This window comes from Triticum urartu, chromosome 3A (genome assembly GCF_056163025.1).
Source record: "Triticum urartu cultivar PI428250 chromosome 3A, HENAU_Tu73, whole genome shotgun sequence".
NCBI classification, from domain to species: Eukaryota; Viridiplantae; Streptophyta; class Magnoliopsida; order Poales; family Poaceae; genus Triticum; species Triticum urartu.
In genome coordinates, this window is record NC_141875.1 from 595,188,112 (window position 1) to 595,199,131 (window position 11,020).

General features: G+C 48.7%; 2 protein-coding genes across 2 annotated transcripts; one reads left to right on the plus strand and one right to left on the minus strand.

The window, feature by feature from the left end:
- Positions 1-1,590: 1,590 nt before the first annotated feature.
- Positions 1,591-7,669, plus strand: FLN1 (fructokinase-like 1). Its single transcript, XM_048709205.2, has 3 exons — positions 1,591-2,572; positions 3,471-4,280; positions 7,337-7,669. The coding sequence occupies exons 1-2, from the start codon at positions 1,697-1,699 to the stop codon at positions 4,161-4,163; spliced, it is 1,569 nt and encodes a 522-aa protein (XP_048565162.1). The 5' UTR covers positions 1,591-1,696; the 3' UTR covers positions 4,164-4,280; positions 7,337-7,669.
- Positions 4,747-9,300, minus strand: LOC125545304 (O-fucosyltransferase 19). The gene is made up of 8 exons (XM_048709204.2): positions 8,536-9,300; positions 7,060-7,132; positions 6,873-6,943; positions 6,689-6,777; positions 6,480-6,612; positions 6,143-6,372; positions 5,569-6,045; positions 4,747-5,493 (listed from the first exon to the last, which is right to left on the minus strand). The coding sequence occupies exons 1-8, from the start codon at positions 8,929-8,931 to the stop codon at positions 5,292-5,294; spliced, it is 1,671 nt and encodes a 556-aa protein (XP_048565161.1). The 5' UTR covers positions 8,932-9,300; the 3' UTR covers positions 4,747-5,291.
- Positions 9,301-11,020: the final 1,720 nt, after the last annotated feature.

Below are 11,020 nucleotides of genomic sequence, written 5' to 3' on the forward strand. Positions count from 1 at the left end.
GCGCCGGAGGACGTAGGAGTGTCGGATTGCAAAACGGACAACGGGGAAAATGCTCGGATGCATGAGACGAACACGTATGCAAATGCGATGCACATGATGACATGGTATGATATGCATGACATGAACAAAATGCAAAACAAAGACAAGAGCCCAACCACGAATCTCATAACTTGGAACCGAAAATGGCAAGAGTCGGAGTACAAATATGGCAGGTTACATCCGGGGTGTTACAGTAGTTTCAAGATATTTAGTGAAATCTCCATTTAATGTTCATCATACATTGCATCATCTGGACTGCTCGCTGAAAATACATGTGAAACCAACTTTTCGGATGCCTCCCAATCTCACGGTTCCTCATCCACACTGGCTCATGAAATGGCTCGTGAATACATCTCGCTCTCTCTCTCTCCCTCTCTCTATCTCGTGCGACCTTCTCTAAGCCTTGTTAGTGCTATGTATTTTCTTTTGTTAAGGCAACCCATGTTGTGATGGTAGAAAGTACAACAAAATAGGAGGCATGTGTTGCGACTCGCGAGAAAGCTCATATACATGGTATACAAAGATGAATGGGCCTATATATTGCATACCAAAAGGAGCTCGATTGAACCCATGTGCTAGGTATAATGAGAGAAACATGGCTTCCAAAAGAGTAGATGTTAGTGGAGTATGTAGAGAGAGATAAATGAGATAACATAGGACAAGAAAATAGATCTCCAAACACATCACAAAAAGAGTTACATCAAATAGATCTCCAAGAAACCATTGTGTTAAGAATCAAAAGAGAGAGGAAGCCATCTAGCTACTCCCTATGGACCCTTAGGTCTATGGTGGACTAATCACTCATCATCGGAAAGGCACCAATGAGGATGATGAACCCCTTCGTGATGGTGTTAGATTGGATCTCGTGGTTCTGAAACTTGCAGAGGCTGGAATTGTGTTTCGTCGACTCTGCTAGGGTTTCTAGAAGATTTGAGAATTTATAGGGCGAAGAGGAAGTGCAGGGGGGCTACATGGGGGGGGGGGGCATAACCCTCCTGGGCGTGCCCTGGTGGGTTGTGCTCCCCACGGGCCTCCCCTCTGGTACTTTCTTTGGATTGCTGTAGGAAACGTTTGGAGGGGGGATGGCTCCTTCCCTTTTTCTTCTGCACTGAGCTGAAGATGCGCGATTTAGAAGAGTAGGTTCCTTTCTTTTGGTTCTCTTGTAAGACTTGGTGATTTCTAGTAATGGAAATCGGAGAGATGATCTCTTTTAATATATAAAAAAGAAGTTTAAACTTGTCCGTCGTTTATGTGAAATACGATCTTTTGAATATCCATTGGTGATTTTTTTGTGATCGGAATGTGCATTTCTATCTCCGATTCTATGTTTGTGTGATGATTTACGTTGTTTTTATCTGCGTTGCATGCTTAATATGGATATGAGATACCGGATATTAGATACATGGACGTGGACGATTTGATTTGAGAAATGTCCAGTTAGTACCAGCGTTCGAGGGCCCGGATTTACAGGTCGCGGCTGTAGATGCTCTGGGCTCTAGACAACTGGTCAGATCCACTTCGCCCGTTAAGGAGCAACCTAACGATGTTAACGGTCGCTAAACCCTTACCGGGTCTCACTGGATAGAGTCGAACGCTCGCTTCTCCCCCTTCCTGCTACCGCTCACCAGCGGCGCATTCCGCGAAGAAGAGAGGGGCAATGGCCATGGCCGCCGCCTCCCCGTTCCTCCTCCTGCAACCTCTAGCCCCCAAGCCCCATCGTCCTCTCGGCCCCCTACACCCCAGCCTCCTCCGGACCCGCCTCCTCCGCTGCTCGCCCAACGGCGCCGCGGCGCCGGAGCCCCCTCCTAAACCCACCCCACGCCGCGGGCGGAAGAAGGCGTCGGAGCCGGGCTCGTCGCCGCCCAAGGCGAAGGCGACGAGGCGCAAGACCAAGAAGGCGGGACAGGACTCCGACTCGGAGGGCGAGGAGGAGCCGGCTGTGAAGCCGAAGACCCGCCGGACCAAGAAGTCCCCGAAGCAGGAGGCCAAGCAGCAGCAGGGGGAGGAGGATGCCCAGGCGGAGGAGCCTCGGAGTCCGGCCCGCGAGGAGGACAACGGCGACGACGGGGCGGATTTGCCGTACGAGTGGCCGCCGTTGGTGTGCTGCTTCGGGGCGCCGCGGTGGGAGTTCGTGCCGACGGTGCGGGTGTCGGACCAGCAGATGCACCCGGACCAGTACTCCACGTGGCTGCACCTGCAGTGGGAGCCGCCCGAGTTCGCGCGCTCGCCCGGGAGCGCCTCCAGCAACGTGGCCATCGCGCTCACCCGGCTCGGCGGCCGCGCCGCGGTGCTCGGCAAGGTCGGCGACGACGACTTCGGCCACGAGCTTGTGTACCGCATGAACCGCGAGCGGGTGCAGACGCGCGCCATCAGGTTTGACGGTGCCGCGTCCACGGCCATCGCCCGGATGAAGGTGGGGTTCAGGGACAGCGAGGACGGCAATGGCGGGACAAGTCTGGTGGCCGAGACGGTGAAGAGCTCTGCCGAGGACTCGCTCCAGAAGGACGAGATCAATGCAGATGTGTTGAAAGAGGTGAGTGCGTGATCTTGTGGTAAAAGATTAGTTTGAATCTCCATGGGCGAGCTGACATTTATGGGCAAGCTATGCCTCTATGTCGATGGTTGCCAATGTGCATTGTTGCATTGCATTGAAACAACTCTTGATTATACACAAAACTAGAATCATTTTTGTCAAACCACGTAGCATGGACTGCTCGTTTTGTTTTTTGGGTTATCTTCAATCAATTCCTGCTAAAATATCCAACTGACGCTCCATTTGATGGTACTGCTGCAGCTTAACTGCTTAAGTGATAAGCGAGAAAAGCATTCTGATAAGAGCAAAAGCCCATTAAATACCATATCTCAAGTGCATTTGGCTTGCTGCTAATTTAGATATATTTTGGGAGATTTGTTTATAAGTCCAAAATCAAAGATAGGTCGTGGGAAGAAATTGATTAATCATTTGATTGTGCCAATATCATGCCTTTCTGACTAAGCAAGCAAATATTTGCGTTGCAGTCTGTAAGGACTCTAGGCTTCTTGACCACAGGAGTATGATTGCTGGGAATAGTCTTTATTGGGTAGCAATCAAATGCAAGGAAGCTGAAGTGAAGTGGCACTCTTATATTTTGTCTATTGCACTCCACTTTAGGAAAGAAAAATTAATCTGTCTGGATCCCCTTTTAAGCAATGTTTCCCCTATCATCGTAGCAGAAACATCTTCCATGCTGCTCTAACTATTCAATTGCATTGCTCAGATTCATGCCCTTGCTAAAATGTAAAAAAATAAAATTAGAGTATGTTTTTTGTGTTGTTAAGTTTACTTTTATCCTAGCAAGTGACTTTATGAGTGGTCGAGAAGCTACATTATATACCATTTATTGTTATAAACACAGAATGAATTTCAGATCTAATATGTGATAATTGCACAGGCCAGAATGTTGCATTTCAATTCAGAAGTACTGCTGACACCGTCAATGCACGACACACTCTTCAGAGCCATTGCGCTGTCCAAGAAATTTGGAAGCAAAATATTCTTTGACCTCAATTTGCCATTGCCTTTGTGGAGGTCAAGGGATGAGACAAAAGAGTTCATAAATAGGGCATGGAAGGAGGCTGATATCATAGAGGTGTCAAGGGATGAGTTGGAGTTCCTCCTCGATCACAAGTATTACGAATATAAGCGAGCCACCCCGCCTCAGTATTATTTGGATGGGTTCCATCTAACAAGGAACTGGCCACAGTACTACCACTATACCCCTGAAGAAATTGCTCCGATTTGGCATGACGGAATAAAACTCTTGCTGGTGACCTATGGAACACTTCGGATCCACTACTACACACCCAAGTTTCATGGCTGTGTGGTTGGAACGGAGGATGCACTCATAACTCCAACCACAACTGACCGGACGGGTTCTGGTGATGCTATTGTTGCTGCTGCTATTAGGAAGTTGACAACTTGTCCTGAGATGTATGAGGACCAGGATACATTGGAAAGGGAGCTAAGATTTGCTGTTGCTGCTGGTATCATTTCACAGTGGACTATTGGTGCCGTGCGAGGGTTCCCCACTGAAAGTGCTACCCAGAACTTGAAGGAGCAAGTATATGTGCCTTCTATGTGGTGATTGGTGAGCTAGTAAATCATTTCTGATGAAGGAGGCAGAAATTTATTTTGCGAGCGTGATTCATGAGTGGTGCAGCAGAAGTGAACAGGGATACTATTTTACCACAAAAGTTGACAGGTACCTTTGTCTACCAGTTCATCAGATATTATTTTATCATCCAATTTCTATCATAACAAATTTAAACTTCAGTAGGAAAATGTGCCCGTGAAGAAAGACTTATATTGCCTGATGATTTTTTTTATTGTACTCCCTCTGTTCACTTTTATAAGTCCTTGGAAGACATTTCAGACAACATGCAAAGCAGCCTATTTTCGGTTGTCTGAAATGACTTATAAAAGTGAACGGAGGGAGTATATCAAATACATAGTGATACCTTATATGCTACTGTTAAAGCCACCTCTTTTTTACATTTTTTTGTTTAATGCCTATCCACTAAGCATAACTGATATGCCACACAGCAAGCCACAGAGGAATATAGAAGTTTAATGCGAGGAAGTACCTGCAATATATCTGATGACAGACAAAAAATGCTACAACAGAATTCAATCATTTCAATAGCAGCTAAAGGAAAGAATACATCAAATGAACAAGGTTATTTTCTTATTATTATTCATCACTTGCCGGTTACAACTTGGTCTGTAGCTGATAAATATTGCATATACACAAATCTATCCTGAATAAAGTCGATACTTCCTAAATGAATACAAAATTTTAAAAAAGAGAGCAAAGACTGTACATTCACAGTATAAACGAAGTACAAACATGTATCGGAAGTCTTTTGTCTTGCTAATCCTATCCTCTGTTGTACATATGTCCTCTGAAACTACTCGAAATCTCTTTGTCTTCCAATCCATCGCTACACTTGAATAACCAATTTGTTGAAAATGCACTTCTCGGAGGACAATTAGTGAACCTCTCTTTGCCACCTCCATATGCAAGAACGAGTATTGCATACATAGTCTGGAAAATAATCTGTGGTATGTTGCTGTCAGATTACTAGGAGTTGCACTATTTGGTTTATCTCAATCATCCTAAGAGATGTCTACCTATTTCCATTTCACATCTCACATGCAGCGAAGAGGGCTGAAATATCCCCAGTCCCCACCTCTTTAGAGTAAGTCCACGTCGCTAAATCCTTTGTGTTTTTTTGCACAAGCACCCTGGGAGAGGATTTGCATAAAAATGCTCCTCTTGCCTGGGACTGTGACCAGACAACCTCTGATATGGACCTCCAAGTCTGTTTTCATGATGTGTTTTCACTTTGCTTTGAAAGTCATTCCAAGTAATTGTACCCTCATCAAGCTTGTCAATGAGCTCCACAAGCTTCTGCCTGTGAACAGTTAAAGAATTAGCACTTAGAGTTGAGATGTACTAATAACTTAAAACAGCATTCCCATGAATGTACCTGTCAGGGTTAATGGTTGTCCGGAATCCTTCAAATCTTCTATGACCCTGTACTGCTTTGGCCATATTTCCGTCATATGTATACACAAAAACATCACTGTGGAGGGCTACATTGTAGTCCACTGCAGCTAATCTGTTTTGGTACGGCTTGAGGGGCTCTAATTCATCTACTGTTGCTAGACTATAATGTGTGTAGACATTTGGATATGCGGCCTTTAATTCGTCCATGCTATGCCCACCATATATTTCACCTGCTACAATGTAGATATTTGTCGTGGAAGGATAGCCCATAGCTTTAAGAAAAAGAGCTGCTTCACGAGGAGTCATAGGGCAGCCTCCTTGAAGTCGCCTCTCCTTGCTGTTAATTTCCTTTTCTTTCCAGTGCCGCACCTTGAGTCTCATTTCTCTCAGCTCCTCTGCCTCCTGACGTGTTAGATTATGGCTGCAGCCAGTAAATGAGAGCATGTCCTTCTCATATCTGTCAGTTGATAAGGAAAACAAATATATTACTGAGCTACATATTCCTCTGCAGCGAAATTATATTAGATTTATTAAACATGTGCAGTTGCGGTCACCTTAAATGAAGTGCGATATAATGGTTGGACCCATTCCTCAGTCTATCAACTAGAGTATTACCTAGATCTTCAATTTCTTTCTTGTATTTTAGTGCCTCGTAATTCGTTCGGCAGCGGAGTTGTTGGATATGAGGAGCAAGACCGTTGTTGACAATTCGTGAATCTGTATGTGTGAATTTAACAACTTTGACCTTCTTTAGTGTCCTCGTGAAAGCTCTGTAGTAAGAAGCCTGCAAAAAGGAATTAGAAGTCCATCATCGTTCAGCTATAGAACTGTCCTTATTTCTAAGCAACTACAATGTCAGCTTGAGTAGTTCCTGGAGTAGTTTGTTCATACCCTGGACCAGGAAGATGGTGCCCTCATATAGAGTTTCGACCTTCTGTAAGCTGGTGGCAAGGAGTCCACAATCACAATATCATTCTCTAGAGTTTTCTTGAAATGCTCCACATCAAATATATCTTCGAAATCACTGCATGCCAAAACCAAAAACATCAGTCATCGGAATAGTTTGATAGGATCCTTGTTATTGTTATGAAGAGAAGTACCTTGGATCGGTCCAAAATGATCTGTGATCCAGTGTAGGGATTACTAGTGTCGCATTCATGAGCTTAGCAACTGCAACCATATCGCTTATCTGCGAGGATGATTTCAAACGAATGTATGTGAACTGAGGCATCTTCAGACTCTAAATTTAGTCTTTCTAGAAGAAAAACATGAACGTGCACTCACTCCCATTCTCATCTGGTTCAGTCCACCATTGGCATCAACCATTATATAACCAGCTGTTGCATTGTTTGTTCCTGGAAAAAAAGCATCGCGATTTTGGTCAAGTTTACACGCTCATTTCAGGGTAGTATTAACTTGAAAGGTTGAAGGTCGTTAGTTCAAATTGTTGGATGTGGAAGTGGGGACTTACTGTGGTGGTTTCTCGGGCGTTCGATGCATTTGCTGTAACCCTCGCTAGCCGGCATCGTCCATATATTGGGAATCTGTTTGTGTTCTCAGTGAACTTCAGTACTACAGAGCTAGCTGATCATATCATTTGAACAAGTATTTGCTTTTCATGCATGAACAACAAAAGCTAGCTAAACAAAACTAGACGGTCCAGATCGCAGCTGGGAACATCATTATCTTTTTTCTAGAGAATGAACATCGGTATCTGACTAACACCCATTCTGCTACATCATTTTCAGGTACAAGGACGCTTTAATCAGCGTGTAACACAGGCAGCGAGCCACGCTGCATACTGTCCAATCAGCGGGGAACTCTTTTGTGCGAGTGTTTCCAGTCACAGAAGCACTATTGTAGCACTTCGTGGGGATAGGATTGATTGATGTGAGACTCCCACTTCTTTTTCTCCTTTTTCTTTTATATTTTCTCTTTGTAGACCGGAGAGAATGCAGCACTCCCGTTCTCTTTTCCTAGAAGCTTATGTAGAGGTTTTGTAGAGTAAGCAACCCTAGGAACCTCCAGTGTTATGTTCATTTGCAGAACTCGGCGCCTCTGCTGGTCATTTCTATCTTTAATCTCCATGGCCCTTTTTTTTAAACTGCTTTACACCACCCTCTCGGATCGGAAATAAGTGCCGTGGTTAATTTGAAGTAAAGCCACGACACTTATTTCCGATCTCGGCGACAGTAGAAATTGACAGTATGTTTCTACAAGTGTCGTTGCAAGCGAGCGAATCCCGGTTCTGGGAACCTCAACTTGAGCATCGACATTACCCATGGCCTTAAACCACCGGGAACCACTCCCCGGATCGAGTTGAATTTTCCAACGGGGTGACCACCAAACGAATCATGAATACACAGGAAAAAGGAAGAAACAGCGATGTGGATGAGAATACCGGTATACGGCCGCACACAGACGAAACGAAAAGAAGGGGCGCTCGGTATTCATCCGTCGACAGAGACGCCGACGCCGACGGGGACGCTGCCCCTGGAACCTCTGAAGGGTATTTTGTACGTACTACTCGTCTATCTACTCGCTCGTTTTGATTCTACGGCAGGAATACAACCATGCTACTGCTACGGCCTGAGCTGATGGCTGTGAACGGCTGAACGCCCGCCAAGAAACTTCTCAAATCCTCTTCTCCTCTCTTGCGTGCACGCGCACGCACGGAGACGGAGACGAGGGCCCGGCACGCCTCTGGCTCCGCCGTTCGGCGACGATTTCCCACCCGTTTTTGGCCCCATGCATGCACGGCGCGGCGCGCTCCCAAACGGAATTCGTCCCAGCTTTCCCGTTTTAACAAAACCAAAAGTGCTACTATAGTCTATACTAGTGCATGCGGTGCGTACACATGTGTGCTCTGGTTTTTAGCTTGTTTTTTCTGCAGCGAACTTGGCGGTAACAATAAGCCGCGCGGGCAGCGGCGAGGCGCAGCACTTACCGGCGTGTCGGGCGACCGGCGGGCGAGGGCCGTCAGGTTCTCCTCCCGCCAGCCCAGCGCCTCCCCGTCCACCCTCCGCAGCAGCCTCCCGCCGTCGCCGTCGCCGCCGCCGCCGCCGCCGACGGCCCGGTGCGAGCCGAGGAGCCCGACGAGGACGAGGAGGCCCAGCAGCGACGCCACCGCGTTGCGCACCCACGCCTGGTCGACCACGGACGACGCCCTCTTGCCGTAGCTCCTCCGGACGGAGAACAACGCCCGGACCCCGCGGTGCCTGACGCAGCCGTCGCCGTCGTCCGGCCGCTCGACGTCGGTGAGGCGGCGCCGGTGCGCCACGGACGACGAGGACGGGTCGGGGCCGACGGAGGACGCCGACGCTGCCGCCGCCGCCACTGCCATGGCCGGCCGGCCGAGGCGCGGGCTAAGAATATAGGAGCCTGATCGATCGGCCCGGGAATCAATCGGACGCGGGTCGACGCCTCGCTAGCTGCTTTGCCCTCGCCGCAAGCCTCCGTCCGTGCGTCGCCGCCCGCCGCCCGCCGCGCGCGCGCCCACGCGAGCGAGCAACTGCGCCCGGAGAACGTGGGGGGCGAGGTGGGGGATTCGGTTCGCGCGAGGAGAGGAGAGCAGTCGTGCGTTTCGCGGCTCGGCTGGAGCTCGTGTGGGCAGGGGAAGTTAAAAGTTGAGCGCTGGGTGGAGTTCGCGCCTCGGGCGATGGATGGATCCCTCGCTCGCCTCGCACGCTCCATGGCCTGGCCGCGCACGCCGTTTTATATCGATCGCCTTTCCGGGCGTGTTGCGCGGGCTTAGCCGACGGGGGGCCTAGTTAGGTTCGTTCAGTATACTGCGTTGGCAGGGTCTTCGACTCAAGACTTTTTGGCTCGAATACCATATACTGAATTCATATTGCCGCTAGTTGATTCAAAAGTTCGAATTGATGAAAAAAGACGGACAATATACTTACGAAAGTACTAAATTCAAAGATATAGAGCTAAGAGATGATATTGATATAAGTGCATGCAATAGAAAGAATCGTCTCATCTTCCTTGCTAAGATATCATCTCTTAGCAATAAGCCTTTATATTCTCATTTCTTGCTCTTCCAACTCATCCTATAAAAGTTTAGGCGTTGAAGACATTAATTGTCAGGCATAACACTAAGAGATAATCTGTTGCATGATACATTTTTATTTGCTCTAAATGGCATGCATGGCATAAGATGAGATTGTCTTGTTAAATGTTAATGACAGTGCATGCTCTTACACTTGGGGAGTTCTGTCTTCTTGTTTCTGCACCTCAAATAACCATGTTAGTTAGAACCTCGGTGCGTCAACACCATATCAAGATGCAATTTTGTTAGACTTTGTAACGTAGCCCAACTGTGTAACCTGTACATTGTATAACCTTATATATATGTGTGTGATAGGCCACCCCATAGAGGGTTGAGCCAGTTCCCACAAATCCTTTGTTTTACATGGTATCAGCCTAACCCTAGGTCCTACTCCACCTCATCCCCGCGACGCTTGCCGCCCTCCTCAACCTCCCCAATCACGTCGGTGCTTCGCCGAGGCCCCAATTCTTCGGCACCACCACCGTCGGCTCGATGTTCTCGGCTCCGATCTCGCCATCTCCCGCGACATCGACGGTGGCGATCTCCACCGCCGCGATGATGGCGCCACCCGCGGCCTTTGCTGGTTCGTCCCCGACACTCGCCATCCTGGCGGTAGCCTCGGGGGACTCCGATGCCCCGCTCGTGGGTGTGGCACCTGCCGCCACTGCAGCGTCCGCTGCCCCTGCCACCGACGCTGTCATGCCCTCTGGGCCGTTTCACTTTGACAACCTGATCACCATCTGCCTCACGCCGGACAACTACCTGTTTTGGCGTGCCAAGGTTCTACCGCTACTCCGCATCCGCTCCCTCCTTGGCTATGTCAATGGTTCCCTACCGTGTCTGCCGCAGGTTATCCCCACTGTCCACGGCCCGACCATCAACCCGGCGCACGGTGTGTGGGTGCAGCAAGACCAGGCAATCCTCTCCGCCATCCAGGGCTCCCTGGGAGACGGGGTCGCTGGCCTTTATCTCTTTGCTGCCTCCTCCTTGGATGCATGGATGACTCTGGAGCATGCTTTTGCCCAGACCTCCACGGCCCACTCGATGGCTCTTCGCAGCAAGCTTGATGGCATCAAGAAACTGGACTCCTCTGCCACAACCTACTTCAACAAAATCAAGGTCTTGGCGGACACACTGACCTCTATTGGTCGACCGCTGAGTGATGAGGAGTTCGCCGGCTACGTCATCAAAGGCCTCGATGCCGAGTACGACAATCTTGCCGAGGCCGTCCACAACGCCAAGCCGCCACTCCCTCCGCACGAGCTTTTCTCCCGCTTGTCTTCACCGAGCAACGCGTCGAGGCTCGCTGCTCCGTCACCACCATCGCCGACCAGCCGACAGCCTTTTGGGCATTGCACGGCCAGAGCCCGCCTGCGTC

What these genes read in the sequence shown, in the direction of transcription:
- FLN1 (XM_048709205.2), top strand. Translation starts at nt 1,697, where the DNA reads ATGGCCATGGCCGCCGCCTCCCCGTTCCTCCTCCTGCAACCTCTAGCC. An exon ending in ATGCAGATGTGTTGAAAGAG is followed by an intron (nt 2,573 to 3,470) that starts GTGAGTGCGTGA and finishes ATAATTGCACAG; the next exon opens with GCCAGAATGTTGCATTTCAA.
- LOC125545304 (XM_048709204.2), bottom strand. Translation starts at nt 8,931, where the DNA reads ATGGCAGTGGCGGCGGCGGCAGCGTCGGCGTCCTCCGTCGGCCCCGAC. An exon ending in TCATTTTGGACCGATCCAAG is followed by an intron (nt 6,613 to 6,688) that starts GTACTTCTCTTC and finishes TTTGGCATGCAG; the next exon opens with TGATTTCGAAGATATATTTG. An exon ending in TATATCGCACTTCATTTAAG is followed by an intron (nt 6,046 to 6,142) that starts GTGACCGCAACT and finishes ATCAACTGACAG; the next exon opens with ATATGAGAAGGACATGCTCT.